Source organism: Rhinichthys klamathensis, unplaced genomic scaffold, assembly GCF_029890125.1.
Source record: "Rhinichthys klamathensis goyatoka isolate OS25496 unplaced genomic scaffold, OSU_Roscu_1.1 h1tg000247l_1, whole genome shotgun sequence".
NCBI classification, from domain to species: Eukaryota; Metazoa; Chordata; class Actinopteri; order Cypriniformes; family Leuciscidae; genus Rhinichthys; species Rhinichthys klamathensis.
Genome location: NW_026606769.1, coordinates 970,218 through 986,724, shown reverse-complemented (window position 1 = coordinate 986,724; position 16,507 = coordinate 970,218). Strand labels below are relative to the sequence as shown.

General features: G+C 38.4%; 1 protein-coding gene across 1 annotated transcript in view; it reads left to right on the top strand.

Annotated features, from left to right (window-relative positions):
* The first annotated feature begins 321 nt into the window (after positions 1-321).
* The window catches only part of arhgap5 (Rho GTPase activating protein 5), a 40,237-nt gene continuing 24,051 nt past the window's right edge, over positions 322-16,507 (top strand). Inside the window, exons 1-3 of the mRNA XM_056266314.1 lie at positions 322-607; positions 2,890-6,779; positions 7,319-7,472. Of these exons, the coding sequence (XP_056122289.1) occupies positions 3,063-6,779; positions 7,319-7,472 (3,871 nt within the window). The 5' untranslated portion in view covers positions 322-607; positions 2,890-3,062. The remainder of the gene's footprint in view (positions 608-2,889; positions 6,780-7,318; positions 7,473-16,507) is intronic.

The window sequence follows — 16,507 nt, the reverse complement described above, 5'->3', positions numbered from 1 at the left end:
ATAGAAAAGGCCCAAATAAATGAAACAACTTCAAACTTAACCAGCAACCTTGAAGCAAAACGTTAGTGGTATTTCCAATGCTATTTAGCCTACTGCTATTTCCAGTCAACATCAATCGTAGATAGGCTAGATAGATAGGTAGATAGATAGATGGAATCGATGCATTTTTGTAATGCTTTATTCCTTGCTTTTACTTACTTATTTTTTGCTATAGCATAGATCACATTAAGATATTACAAAATCAGAAAGTATTAACTAACATGATCCTGAGAGGCAATCGTGAGCGCGCGTCGTGCCCCCGCGGTGAGCGGAATGGAAAAGTTAGTGTGGACTGTGGAGAGAGTGAGTGAGAGCCGGATCTATCCGTCGCCATTACTGACTGGAATGAGAGGGGAGGGGATGGCTCTCCGATTGCACGCATACCACTCTTACTGCTAAAAGACTGAAAACAACCACTTTCGGGAAAATTTGCCGATTATTCCAACCACCCACGGGAAACACAACAAAACTGGGATTTGTTTCGGAATAGCATCCGTTGAAATTAAAGAAAATAGTTGGAATGCCACCTCCTATCTGTGGTGTCGGGAGCTGGGAGCGACCATGTTAGGTAGGGGAATGCACACGGAGTATGTGACTTTCTAGCACGCTTTTGTCGTTTGCTTTACTGAATTTGGTTGAATGTGTGATTGTTTTTTCTATGTGTAAGCGATAGTTGTGTACCTTTATGTAATTGCACAGATTTGTCTGTCTCGCCTACAGTGTGTTGTGTCGGTGTCACACTTAACTAGCTCTGGCTAACTGGGAAGCTAGCAAGCAAAGGAGGCATCTAATGCCTTGTTAGGAGCAAGGCCCGGGTCGATGCGAAAAAATAAGCATATTAACACACATTAAACTGACCTAAATCGCCTTGTTATTTAATATAACAAGCGCGTGTGTGTAATTAATTTGCTGCGATAAAACTACTCTGACGTGAAAATCAAATCCTGGGATTTAAATGCTGTGATTAACGTTAACGTTACTGGGTTAAGGTGTTTCGAAGTAAATGATACACAAATTCTTGCCAATTTGGACCTCCCATTCAGTTCGTTGTCATAGCAATCATTATGAATAATTCACTCGACTAGTTCTGGGAATCGTCGCGTCCACATCTGATCGCAGTGTGGTTCGCGACTCGCCGTAACAATAGCGCTGCTGCTCGCGTGCTGGTCGGAATTCCTTCTCACCTTCAGCAGATGCTTGTGTCTGCTATACATCCTCGCGCGTGAAATACAGCCCGCAGTCATTTACAAACGCTTCTGGACACTGATGTCCAATGTTTCCGTGATTTAACGCTCGTGAGGTCCAGTCTTTGATGTCCCCGTTGCGGCCGTTATTTATGACATTTACAACACAAAGGGTTAATTCGGTTAAAATGATTGTTTTGTCATCATATACGCTCCATAACAAAAAATTGCGAATAAGAATATTTCAAAAAGTGTTTTCCAGACCCGGAAAAATTAAGTCATGGACATTTCAAAAGGCATATGTTGAGCTTTTGCAATATTTCACCAATTATGATCCTTTGTAGAGTGAATCGATTTGGGAGCCGATTGTTCTTTTGAGTCGGTTCAATTCAATTGGTCAACCCGGTTTACAAGATAGTCCAAAAGATTCATTAGAGAATTTGTGCGAATCTAAATGTCCTTTAAAAGTCTTTCCCCCGTTTTGACAAGGCTTCAGCCTAGTCCCAGACTGAAATCCATGTTTGAGCTGTTTTAACTGAAAGCAGCTTGCACGGACATATCTTAAAATGTCAGTGACATTTTTATCTCAAGATGCATACCAGTAATATTTTTCTTTTTCTGCAGCACGTTTATAAAAGCTACTTAAATGCCATAATTGAACTAAGGCCTAAACCTGGCTTAGTTTAAGCCCTGTCTGTGAAACCGAGCCTTTATCCAGTAATGATAAATTACTGAAATGGTATGGGAATTCATTAGTTAAAAGTTTGTATGACTATATTTCAACTGTGGAGCACAGAATGACAGCCTCAGTTATCATTCACTTTCATTATGTGGAAAACCGTTGCAATGAGAGTGACTCAGGCTGTCATTCTGTCTAACATCTTCGTTTGTGTTTCACTGAAAAAAATAAAGTCATACAGGCTTGGAATGGCAGGAGTAAATGATGACACAATTTTCATCAAAGCATCTCATACTCTTTTAAAAGATTCACTTCTGGCTTTACATTGCCAAATGTTGAGTAAATGGATATTCAGAAGTGGTTATAGTTATACTATCAGTGCCAACACTGAATTTAATGGCATTTATAAAATAATTTCTAGCAGTTATTTTGTTTATCATGAACAGATTGCTCTTGAGTGTAGATTAGTTAATTTGTTGCCTTATTTCTACTGACAGAGGCATTTATTTATCAGCTCAAAGCTTGTCACTGCTGATGACAAGCATAGCTTTGCACATAAAAAAAAAAAAAACACTGGGGTACATTCAATAAAAGTGTATTCCAGTGAATGAGCTTGTGCCACAGTATCACTACTCCTACTTATATTAAGATCAACCAATGCTTGAGCTAGCTGAACATTCATGGTACAGGAGGTTAATGAATCAGATTTGTGAAGTGGATCGTGACATTTTGGGATAGTTTTGTAATGCATTATATTAGTAAATGCAATAATATTACCATTATAAACAGTTCTGCCATGCTTAAATTTCAGCTGTCAATAATTATGTTGCTTATTATGCAAGGCAACAATTTTGGTTGTTTGTATTGTGATTGTGTCTAGGTTGTTAACAAGTTATCAAATGCAGAATATTAAATGATCAGTGTTCTGCTATTGTAAACTTTAAGCTTTATCTTATTGTTGACTAATTTAATATTTTTGTTTTGCAGGTAGGTGAAAGGAGGGGAAAGAGCAGTCGTGTGGGACAGATGATCCAGATTAAAGCTACATCGGCTCATTCAAAGTGAGACATGGAAATGTGCCTGCACTAGCAAATGGAAGTACATGCTTGCCTTGCCGGCATACTTTGCTTAGTGTAACAAGCAATGAGAGGGGCAATATAATGGCCAAGAATAAGGAGCCCCGTCCGACATACGCTGTCAGTGTCGTTGGGCTCTCAGGCACTGAGAAAGAGAAGGGCAACTGTGGTGTAGGTAAATCCTGCCTATGCAACAGATATGTACACCCCAGTGCGGACTGCTACTACTCAGAGCACACTTCTGTGTTGAGCACAATTGACTTTGGAGGGCGTGTGGTGAATAACGATCACTTCTTATACTGGGGTGAAGTATTACATCGAGGGGATGATGGCCTTGAGTGTAGAATCCAGGTCATCGAGCAGACTGAGTTCATCGATGACCAGACCTTCTTGCCTCATCGGAGCACAAATCTGCAGCCTTACTCAAAACGGGCTGCAAATACGAAGCTTCAGTCTGCTGAGAAGCTGATGTACATTTGCACAGACCAGCTTGGGTTGGAGCAGGATTTTGATCAGAAGCAGATGCCTGATGGCAAGCTCAACATCGATGGCTTTGTATTGTGTATCGATATAAGCAAAGGATGCAATAGAAAATTCGATGACCAGATGAAATTTGTCCACAGTCTTTATTCTCAAATTTCCAAGGCGAAAAAACCCGTAATCATTGCTGCAACGAAATGTGACGAATGTGTGGAGCAATATCTGAGGGAGGTTCAGACGTTTGTTACAGGTAAAAAGAATCTAATGTTGGTGGAAACATCAGCTCGATCATCTGTGAACGTGGAACTTTGTTTCAATGCTCTGACACAGCAGATGGACAAAACCCGAGGTAAACCCAAAATCATCTCTTATTTGGAAGCATACAAATCCCAGAGACAATTAGTAGCTTCTGTCTCAGACAAGTTTGAAAAGCTCATTGTTCAAACTGTCCGAGATTATCACACAAGCTGGAAAATTGTCAGCAATAAGTTGAAAAGCCACCCAGACTATGAAGAGTACATCAACTTAGAAGGCACCAGAAAGGCCAGAAACATCTTTTCAAAGCACATAGGACAGCTGAGACAAGAGCATATCAAGAGGCGGCGTGAGGATTATCTTACCAGTCTGCCAAAAATTCTTAATAAGTTGCTTAACAACCTGGAGGAAATTGAGACGCTGAGTTGGACTGAGGCTCAGAGCCTTATGAAGAGCAGGCCTGAGTTTCAGTACTGTTTCATTGAGTTAGAACAAACGCCATGGTATGAGACCGACCACCTCGATAAAACTGACGACAGAAGAGTGCCCTTCGATATCCTCAAAACCATGGAAGGAGAGAGGATTTATCAAAACCACGTCCAGCATTTGATATCTGAGAAGAGGCGGTTGGAGATGAAGGAGAAATTCAAGAAGACGCTGGAGCGAGTGCATTTCATTAGCCCCGGCCAACCGTGGGAAGAGGTCATGTGCTTTGTCATGGAGGATGAGGGGTACAAGTACATCACTGAATCAGATCGCAGGGATGTTTACAGTCGGCATCAGCAGGAAATAGTTGAAAGGGCCAAAGAGGAGTTTCAGGAAATGCTTTTTGAGCACGCAGAGCTGTTCTATGACCTCGATTTGAATGCGACCCCAAGCTGTGACAAAATGAGTGAGATTCATGCCGTACTTAACGAGGAACCTAGATACAGAGCTCTCCAGAAACTCGCCACAGACAGGGAGTCACTTTTACTGAAACACATCGGGTTTGTCTATCACCCCACAAAAGAAACATGCCTCAGCGGCACGGCTTGCATCGATCTCAAAGTCGAGCAAATCCTCGCCAACAGGCTAGTTCAGCTGGATCATGGCCGCTCTAATATCTACTACAACAGTGCCAACATTGAAAAGGTTAACCTGTGTCTCGTAGGCAGAGAAGGATTGGCGCAGGAGCTCGCAAATGAAATCCGAGCTCAGTCCACTGATGATGAATACACCCTTGATGGGAAAATCTATGAATTAGACCTTTTGCCTGTGGATGTCAATTCTGGCATGCTTTTGAACCATTCCTGGATATCGACTTTCAAGCCCCATGGGTTCTTTTGTGTCTTCAGCTCTATAGAGTCGCTTAATTACATTGGTGACCGCATAAGCCGGATACGAGCTGAGATTGCCCAGAGCAGAAGGGATAGGTATAGCCAGCCAGTGCCATTCATTCTCATTTTAGCAAATCAGCGCGACAGTATTTGCAAAAACATGCCTATTTTAAGGCATCAGGGCCAACAGCTTGCAAATAAGTTACAGTGTACTTTTGTAGATATACCCACCGGCACTTTTCCCAGGAAGTTTAATGAGTCTCAGATAAAACAGGCCCTCAGAGCTGTGTTGGAGGGATTGAAGCACAATTTCGACATGATGAACCCCATGCCCTCAATTAAAGATCTGTCTGAGACAGATTTGCGGATAGTCATGTGTGCCATGTGTGGAGATCCATTTAGCGTGGATCTCATTCTCTCACCGTTCCTGGACTCACATTCCTGCAGCGCCGGACAGCCCGGGCAGTGCAACACGTTGATCCTTGACAAAATCATCGGCAACAGTCGCAGACGCATACAGGTCACTGTGCTCTCCTACCACTCCTCCATTGGAATCAGAAAGGACGAATTGGTGCATGGTTACATTCTTGTTTACTCAGCAAAACGAAAGTCTTCCATGGCTATGCTGAGGGCGTTCCTGGCTGAAGTCCAGGATGTCATTCCAGTTCAAATGGTGGCCATTACGGACAGCCAAGCAGACTTCTTTGAGAATGATGCGATAAAAGAGCTGATGACTGAAGGGGAGCACATTGCCACGGAAATTACTGCTAAGTTTACCGCTCTCTACTCGTTGTCCCAGTATCACAGGCAGACAGAAGTTTTCACGCCATTTTTCAATGAAGTCCTCGAGAAGAAGAGCAACATCGAAAGCTCCTTCATGTTCGACAACAGCAGGGACGGAACAGGCACCGGTGAAGATGTCTTCCCGCAGTCACCTCATAGCCATTCGCCTGCATACCAATACTACCCTGACTCCGAGGATGATGGGGAGGGACCGCCACCTTACAGCCCGATAGGCGATGATGTGCAGCTGCTGCCTAATCCTAGTGAACGGAAGTACAGAATTGACCTAGAAGGAAACGAGTACCCGGTTCACAGCACACCTCTTGGTGATCACGAGCGTAACCACAAAGTGCCTCCCCCAGTAAAACCTAAGCCTAATGTGTTGCCCAAACCCAATGTTAAGAAGCTGGACCCCAACCTTCTGAGGACCATTGAGGCTGGAATGAGGAACTCCAGGAGGACGCGAAGTCCAATGATGGGTCACGGTGATGACCTTGAAGCATCCGACAACTATGCAGAGCCGGCCGACACTCTTCTCAAATTCAAAGGCTTTAGTGATGACATATATGCAGTACCGGAAGACGCGCACAGTAGATCTGGCAAGATCCGCAACTCGTTTGGTGGACTCGCTCTGCATGGGGATGAGGAGAACGGCTTTGACTCCATGTCTAAATCTCAGGGTGGCAGAAGACCTTCTAAGTATAAACATCGTTCTAAGATCCTCTTCAGCAAGACAAAAGCTTATCAAAGACGAGTGCACTCAGATGTCAGTGACGATGAGTCGGGGCCTGCAACGCAGAAGAAGAAGAAAGGAAGGGGTAACCGAGGAAGTGAAGAAGATCCCCTTCTCTCACCAGTGGATCCTTGGAAAGGAGGGATAGACAATCCAGCCATCACATCTGACCCAGAGCAGGATGATAAGAAAACGAAGAAAAAGAAAGCACCAAAGATCAAGGAACCCAAAAAGGTGAGCTGGTATTTATTTATTTTTTTATGTACTCAATTATTATTTAAAACTCAAAGGATTTTGAATCATATAGGATTAGGTACCACATTGACTAATATTATAGTATATATCTAATAAAATATATATATCTTAAAAAACAATTATAATTTAATAAAACTTTTAAATAGTAAATCTCCAAATTTAATATACATTTTTAATACTGTATATTATAATGTTGTGATTCTTGAATTCAAATTCAAATGACTAAGTTTAGGTTTTAGTATTTAATTTCATTTAGGATATTTTTAGTTTTTAGTTTTGACAAAATAGCATATAATTGTAATATTATTTGCCAGAATTGTCATATCTGTGCATCCTTTAAACGATTTCCAAAAGATGTTATATTATTTCTAAGATTCAGATTCTTAAGAAGATCATTATAGAAAATAATTTCCAACATTCTCCTATTTAAATGCTAATAGCAGGCACATTGAAACGTGATTGTCGTCAGTATGCATTGTAGTGATCATAGAATATAATGTGTTCTCTTTTCTCAACAGGCAAAGACAATAAAGACCACAAAGCCATTGTACCCACCAACTCGTAGAAATTGGGAGAGCAACTATTTTGGGGTGCCTCTTCAGAACTTGGTCACTCCTGATAGGCCCATACCTTTGTTTATTGAGAAGTGTGTTGACTACATTGAGCGAACTGGTAAGTTTCCTGGTTTTCTAAAGCTGAATAACCAAATAGCATCTGAAAATGTGTAAAACTCTCTTGTTAGTTCTCCGTTGGAAGGCTGATTGAGAATTATATCTTTCTTGAGTTTGCAAGAATGAAGTGATATGTTTTAGTCATTTTTGTTCTTGGCATTTTTTATTTAGTAGATTGCAGTTTTAGTAACATTTACTAAAAATTGGTCCTTCCTGGTCCTGAGGTGCTTCACTGAAAATTGTACATTTGCGTGTTTCACATTCCATACTTTGTGTGCCTGATACAGTCTATATTTTAAAGCACAGGAAATTCTGTATTCGGTTCAAATACCATCGAGTAAATGAATGAAATCCATTACTATGAGGTAATAAATTCTGACACAACAGGAAGTTGATGGGCAGGGGAGGAAGAAGTCAGTCTGGTAAATGATTGAATGGATTTTTATGACACATGTTGGGATGATGATCTAATTTTACCCAGAGCACTTTGTTCAGTTGTTCAGTGTGGTTTGCATTTTCATGGACTCTGCAAATGATGTGTAAACACTGAGGCCCAGCATATATCATAGCCACGAGTGGGTTTAACATAATTTCTGGACATACTTAGCATTTTTGGATTCTAACAAAGTCTGCTTCATATGCTTAAAGCAGTGATAGAGGCCCTTTTACTGTGGCTGTTTGTTTGGTTACAACATGCCCTTCAGTAGCTTGTTCTTTAACTGTGGTCAATGGAAACTTTGACTAACAATGCTGTCAATAAGCCCAACCGACCCGTAATATAGCTTGAGGTTTCATTAGCGAGTAGGTGACACCCACATACTGTCGTTCAGGTTGGTTGTGGCTATAGATCAGTGAAACTCATGCATGGATGACATGCATTGATGTGTTTTCTTAAGGAAATTATTAAGCTGCTCTTTGTGGTTGTGGTTTTTATGGTGAGTACTGGAAGTGGGCAAAGTGTCTGTGGTGAGTGTAATACTAGGCCAATTTGCTGGTTGGACTGGTTTTGATTTGTGTATGTGTGTCCGTACACCCGTAAAGCCTAGTATATGTGATGATCCGAAACACTGTTTTTATTTTTTATTTTTTATTTTTTTGCTGATCTCATGTTTAGATCTCACATAGTGCTGTGTGCACTGTTAATGTGCAGGACTATTGATTAGTTGGTGAGTGGCTTGATTTTCTTTGTGACATGCAGGTTTGTGGACTATAGGGAAGCATTTAGCACTATCATTTAGCTTTACAAATTGGGGTAATTTATAAAATTATAAAGCCACAATAAAGTTTCTAAAATTCTAAGCCGATTAGGCTCAGTTATTTAATGTCATTGCTGATGGCAGATAAATGGATGCTATGAAAATTCTACACAATTTTGTCTAATAAACTAAAAGACTAAAAATTTAAATCAGGCATTTTAAATGATTCAGATGACAACATAACATGTACAATATTAAAAATGTACATTTAGCTGTGGATGATATAAAAATTTCACAAATAAATCAATGAATTATTTTCATGTTATGGCCGATAAACAGATAAATGGATGATTTTAAAAATCTATACAATTTTGTCTAAAATAAATAAGTCTAAAAACTAAAATCAGGCATTTTATAAATGCTACAAGTGAATTTAGGTATCACTACATTATAATGTACAGTATGAAAAATAATAATGAGATTAGATTTAACGGTGAATCATTAGTGTTTTTTTAAATATTAGCTTTAAGTGATTGCTAGATGTTGGCGAAGGTAATCTAAATGTAGAAAAAGATAAATGAAAATGAACTCGAGAGGAGCATTTTACTAAATATATGCTTTTTTATTACATATTCATTGTGTTTACTTAACCTGTTCTTTAATATAATGTTTGTATAAATCTGTCAGGAAAACAAGTTTTTATCAAATGTTTAAACTGTGTAAATGTTTATATTAAAAAAATGAATAAACATTATTACATCATTAAATCATTATTACATCAATTGTTAATTTTTAATACATTTATTTTCCTTGAGAAAAATAGACATGTACTGTACCTGATATATATCCAAATGAATCAATATCGAATAGAATTTAATTGAAATCAGAATTGGATCGAATCACAAGCTTGTGAATCGAATCGTGAAATTTGTCTGTCCAGCCCTATAAATGAGCATGAAAAATGATATCCAATAACAACCAATATATGAACAATATTGACCAATACTGAATATTAGAATATAGTAAATATTAATTATTAATAGTCAGTATTAATATTAAATATTTATTTTATTTGTGCTATCACTTTAAGATCAAGCCATATGGTCTGTGGTTGAATCTGGGCCTTTTTTGGTTTCCCCTGGAATGAGATGAGATGGCACATTGTGCCCGTGGCTGCATCTGAGCATCGCGGCGCTCTGTTTAAGAGCTTTTTGAAAGCATCTTGCTTCACAGAGCTGTGCAGATGAAAAGGTTCATCAAACACCCTGCCCCCCAAGCCAAACGCTCACTCCCTCCCATTTATGCCCCTCTATCTCGCTCTGTACTGCATTGTGAACCCCAGAGGAAATTATAATACTTGACTCAATTTTTTTCTGTGGTCAAAAAAGTAGTCCAACAATCCACTCCTCCAAACATGGTGTATGCACACACACACAGTCCTTTATTTCTTGCGGCCCATCATTTCTGAAAACCAAGAGCCTGTGGCGTTAAAAACTGTATGGAGAAAATGGACTTTATGGATGTTTCCTAATTGACTTTCATGGCTCATTTAGGGCTGGATGCTTCATTTATCCATCAGAAGAGTACCACCATTGTCATTTCCTCCTTGCAGGGCTTCACAGTAATAATCTCTTCTGTGTGAAATGTTATGGATGTTTAGATATTTACATGAGACACTAACCATAAAATAAACCATGAACTTGACAGACACATTGCATCAGTTCCCAGCTAATTTTTCCAAGCTTTGAATAGGACTACATAAATGAGCTGACCACAATGCACAATCTTTGAATCTCACAGTGACATGCTTCTATAAAAATAAAGACATTTTGTGGCAATTTTAGAAATAGGATGCAAATTAGGTGCATTTTAGTTGACCTGATGTGTTCCCTATGGGTGCAGTGGTGCGTTAAACAGCTCTGTGGAAAGGAGGTACCATTTACAAACAGTTAGCATGTTTGAATTGTTGTGCAATACAGTTGGAACATTAGCAAATTTTTTATGCAACAAATCTTTTCCTGGAAAATATTGGATATTAATATTACAATTAGTATATGTTCCACTTCCAATATTTCCAGTAAATGCTGTGCCATGTAAATAATAGGGTGATATTTCAAATACATTTAGTTGCATAGTAATATTACAATTCCAATTAGTTAATATTCCAAGTTTGAATATGAACTAATTATTTATTCAACAAAGCATTTGCTAGAAATATTTGAGTATTAACTAATTGGAAATGAAATTTTATTATCCAACTAACTGGGGTTGAAATATTAACTAATTATTTCAATAACAAAGCATTTACCTCAAATGTTGAAATAAAGTGTTACCTTAACTTTCTTTTTTTGCGACTCATAGGCCTGCAAAAATATTTTTAGCAGAAGCTATTTTATATATTCTGTGTAAAACACAAAGTTCATTTGACATTGCTTTGCCAGCATCATTTGATCAGCTGTTGTTGAAATCCACAACATGGACTCAGGGCCGGTTGCAAAGCCAAACACAAAGACTTCCCTGTGGGCACATTTTGGTTTTAAGTCAAATGGAAAAGAAAAGCCCAATAACTTGGCTGTCTCTGCAGCTGTACGGTGGCAGCTAAAGGCACCAATATCATAAAATGTCAGTTGCAGTTGCTCCCCAGTAGTATTGCAGAGGCTTCTGATCCAAATTTGAATGCGATATGAATGCTGTGAAAGCTTTGACAAGCTGTATGAATTGCCAGGAAAAACTTCAGAAATTACAGTTTCCAGCCTATATAGCCAAATGAAAGATGTCAAGGTTTAAAAACCTGACTTGGCCAATACACTCGATGTGATCAAGCGCAGATGTTGCCCCATACGCAAGCTTAACAATACATTACCTCGCCAATGACTGGATGCTACCAAGTGTGAAATAAGATATGTGCCAGAGAAGCTCATAGCTGAATGATTTCAGTATGCTTTGGCAGACTGGGTTTGAGATTAGCAGAAAATGTCCTGCATAAGCACGGATACGCAGCGGTTCTTGGCCGGACATGCGGAACTGCTTTGAATGAAGAAAGAGGCGAGAGTATTTGTACAACAGTTAATCAGCTGACTAATATTTCATGATCAAGACAGCATTGGGCTGTGAGAGGGTCATAAGTGTGTTTACAGACAATCTCTAAACCATCATTCTGCAACATTGGACTGTTTTCCTAGAACATTAGATGAATTGTGACTGGGAAATGGACAGGATTGTTTACAGCTTGTTGATGTTTCCTCTCAAGGTCTATGTTTAAGTTTATTTACACGGTATGATACTATAAACCGCAATGTTATTACTGTATAACAAATCATTAGAGAGATTTTTTTTTTTTTGATTACTGCAGTTTGAATAGCAGCCTAAAAATCCCTTTCACACGTGTATCACCTTGTTTTTCTGGAGTCAGATATGAGTATTAGATTACAAGCTGTGTCTATGGGTGTGTTTTAAAACCTAGTGAGCTGGCTAACTAGACAGCTAGCTCTTTGCTTGCAATGTTTGTACATCTTACTGTTTCAGGGCATCTGTACTGTTGACCAGGTCACAAAAGCAAGATGCTGCACATTTGCAAGGATGCTGTTGCAATGATGCACTTTTTAAAGTGGCTCTTTTGCAGTGAAAATGCAGGAGTCAGCCTTTTCACAAGTCTTTAGCCCTTTAGCCTTGCTTTTCAATATTGTACGGCTTCCTCGCAGCCATAGGGATTACTTAACTCAGTAGGGAATAATTGTCATAGCCCGTTTCTGCACTTTCAGACCTAGTGCTGCAGAGTATCACAACTCAACATGATGCATTGCATTTTAAATGAGGAAATAGCTCAATCTTAATAGATTTAGCTACCGTGGTACCTATAGTTATTCCATTTATTGTTGCAACTGAAAAAATATATATTTTTGAATCGATTTAATTTGTATTTTAAATTATAATTTTTAAACTGAGAAATTTTTGTCATTTTGGAGTAGTTCCTTGTTGCTAATTGTGGCATTTTGCTGAAAGCTGGTTACTATGGTATATTTTTGTTAGGGTATTATATTATAATCATTTGGCTTATGGTCTAAAAGTATCTAACTTTTAGACCTTATACCATGTAAAACCTGATATACATGAAATCAATTTTTTTATGAAACTGTAAACTTCACTGTTATTACTGTATAACAAATCATCAGAGAAAATTTTGTGAATACTGCGGTTTGAACAGCAGCCCAATAATAGGCCTACTTGTAATTTTTTTAATACTTTTTTTTTAATAGAACAATTTATTGAAACTTTTAGACAAAAAGATTTATTTTTTTCCATTTTGTTTAGTATCATATTTCATACATCAGGCTTTTATAGTTCATAGTGATATCAGAGACTATGGAGCTCACACTCAAGGAGGAAAAAAAAAAACGTTTTATTCAGAGGCCCAAACCAAGCAACAATATGCAATTTGGTGCAGTTTTGCTGATATTTTTGGCCAAAAATATAAAAGCCTATTGTATCATATTTGATACTCTTATTAATATGATTTTCCTAAAAAATGATGCATGGACAGTCAAGTAAACCTAAGTTGCTTTAGTCCAGTAAGTGTTCTTCTTGAAATATTACTAATATAGAAGTTATTTTTACGTTTACTTAATAAAAATTTGTATATTAATCAAGATTTTACAGCAAAAAGACATGTACCACGGTCCACGACCTGAAAGGGATTAAATTAAAATGCCCTTTACTTGCTAAATTTTTAAGATATCAATCAGATGGTATAAGGTATGTAGTAGTGTGTAATGTGTATAACAGGTTTTTCAGCCAAGTTTTGATCATGTTGATAATTTAGGGGCCGTTGAAATATGCGTAATATGATACAGTAGGCTTTATAGGGTTAAGTGTCATGTCACTCTGAACCCCTCACATCCTGGCCACTTCCTCTTTAAACTGTTGCCGTCTGGTCGGCGCTACAGCGCATTGGGCACCAGATCTACCTTATGAACAGTTCAATTCCCCCACTGGGCAATAAACAAGTGCAATACACACCACTATTGATTTATACTCATATTTATTTATCATACCATACCTCTTATTCACATTCCCTTGCATTGTTAATAACATATCTGTACATACATATATTGTCTTTTGTATATTGTGTACTTTATTTGTATTCACTTATTTTACTTTCATTATCTGTCTAGTCGCTGTCATTCTGTCTGTTCACTGGAAGCTTCTGTCACCAAGACAAATTCCTTGTATGTGTAAGCATACTTGGCAATGAAGCTCATTCTGATTTTGATTCTAAATCTAAATCTAAACCGACAACATTGTTGAGTGCAGTTGGAGGAAATGTGGGATTTTAAAGTGATTTGCAGGTTTCCCCATATCAGAGTATTGTCGTGTAGTTTACTTGATCTATTGCATTGTGTATAATCTACAGATAGGAATGCAAATGTAAAGGTGTGGCTTGTAATATGTACCTTGACTTACCAACTTGCTTTGCATTTACATGCACAGAGATCAGTATAGGGCTGGGTATCGTTAAAAAAATTTCAATACCGATACCTTGACTTCGATTCCGGTTCCTGAACGATACTTTTTCTCGATACCAATTTTATGAAATCCATTTTAACAGGATTACAATTGTATATTACCAAAAAATTTTTTTTTTTTTTTTTTTACTTTGTTGACTTTTTTTTTTTTACAGACTCAAAGACTCATGTAGGCCACTGCAGGACGGAATGCCTCACGCTCAAGCGCACACATAAAGCTTGCTGCAAAGCACTGGCAAAAGTAGCCTAATGAAATATGAATGTGTCAATTAAAATGTTTCCTTGCCATTTTTTTCCTGTTTATTAATAAACTAGTCTTTCTGAGTCAGTGATGGCTGCAAGGATGAAGTTGACGTTGCTAACTCGTAATCTCCGCAGTAAAGTAAATGCGCGCCCCTATTGAGAGAAATGCACCTTTCTTTTGGATTAAATAATCAGAGAGAATTTCTTTTTGATTCGAATTGGTTCTTTTAAAAGTAGATATTTCAAGCTTTCTATGGCTATTTCTCATGTCTGTGAGGTAAGTAGCCTATACACTGAGTTTCGGTTCATTGGTGACGCTCCAGGTTTTCTTGCTGTCGAAGATGGAGTTACTTTCGGCTCTTAAGTTTATTCCGTGCACTGTCAAGTGCTTCATCAGATTTGTCATGTCGCCAATTGGTAGCAATTATCTTGTTGTAAATATTGTAAATACTGTTGGCATCGAGCCTGGTGAAATGCAGCCACACTTTTGATCTTTTCCACATCTTTTACATCGATGGTTGGGATGCTTACACACTACAGCCTCACGTGTGAGCCACGTCTCTGGGCGTAACTGGCAAAAACTAGTCTTTTTCCTTGATGCCTCGCCACAGCCAATCATGTTGCACCCTTATCGTCTCACTGACGTTGACGAGATTAACCCCTTGGGTATTGAAATTTGGTACTGAACGACAAGAGATTTTTTGATACTCGATGGTATCGAGGTAATTCGGTCGGTGCCTAAAAATCGAACTTGATACCCAGCCCTACAGATCAGTCCAAATGAATTTAATCAGACTGCTGATTTTGAATGTAATGGTTATGTATCCTAAACCTAATTTTTTTTTATATGAGTCCTGAGATCGATTTCGTTTTAATAAACTGATCTGGAAGTGCTCAAGAACTATTCAGCCACTCTTTTTTTTCTAAGACATTTTTTTACAAGACATTTTTTTCTAATTATGTTGGTTTTTCATGCCGATTGAGCTATCAATCACATTACTATTTGTTTATTTGGCTGCATGTAAACACAGCTACTGAGTGTGTTTTAACCTTTTACAGGCAGAGACTAGATGAGTGTAAACGGATGAGTCCTAATTTGTGCCCCTCCACTTCCCACACTTCCCTTTATATGATATGGCTGAATTAAGCATATTAAGGACACATTTAATCTGCTAGGCTCCTCTGCAAGTGGAGTTCCCCTCCTGATGACTGTTGCTTTGCCCACTGTAGACATGCACCTTGCTGGAGGGTTGCAGAAAGTTTTGATGACTCTGGCTTTTTCTTCCTTTGACACATTAAGGTCTCTGGCGATTGCTCAGCAATAAGTGTCCGACAACGCAAAGTCCTGTTATTCCCCTTGGCCTCCTACTGCTTGTCGTGCTCGAGGGGAGAGGATGTCAGAAGCACTTGGCTTTGACAGGCTGTCGCAACACATCAGCCAGTGCATCTAGACTCAGGATGAGGCTTAGAAAGTGTAATGAAGTGGGGGGCGATGATGCCATAAGCTCTGGGAGTTTGTAAGAAAGCAAGAATGAAGCTTATGTACTTGATGAATTGACAAACAGAAATGTACTAACTTTTGAAGCTCCCATAGTGATGGTTTGGGGCTACTGTCCATGAGAAATAAGAAATGCTGCTGATTTCTATCATCAGTTTAATCAGTTTCTGAATCAGTTCATGAATCAGTTAGTTATGAATCAGCTCTTTCAAAAGTACTAGAATTGTTAATGGAATTAAGGAACCAGAATCTTTGTGGACTTGAAATTGGAAGCAAAATTGTTACTTTTTGTACAATTTGCCTTCCTGATTGTTAGTGATTGTGCTGCATTCACTCACAAAAATAAATGTTTTATATATTTACGGTAGGACATTTACAAAATATCTTCATGGACCATGATCTTTACTTAATATCCTAATGATTTTTGGCATTAAAAAAAATCTGCCATTTTGACCGATTTTGTATTTTTGTATATGTATTTTTGGCTATTGCCACAAATTTACCTGTGCTTCTTGTGACTGGTTTTGTGATCCAGGGTCACATATTAAAGTGACAAAAGATTTGTTGTTCAACAATT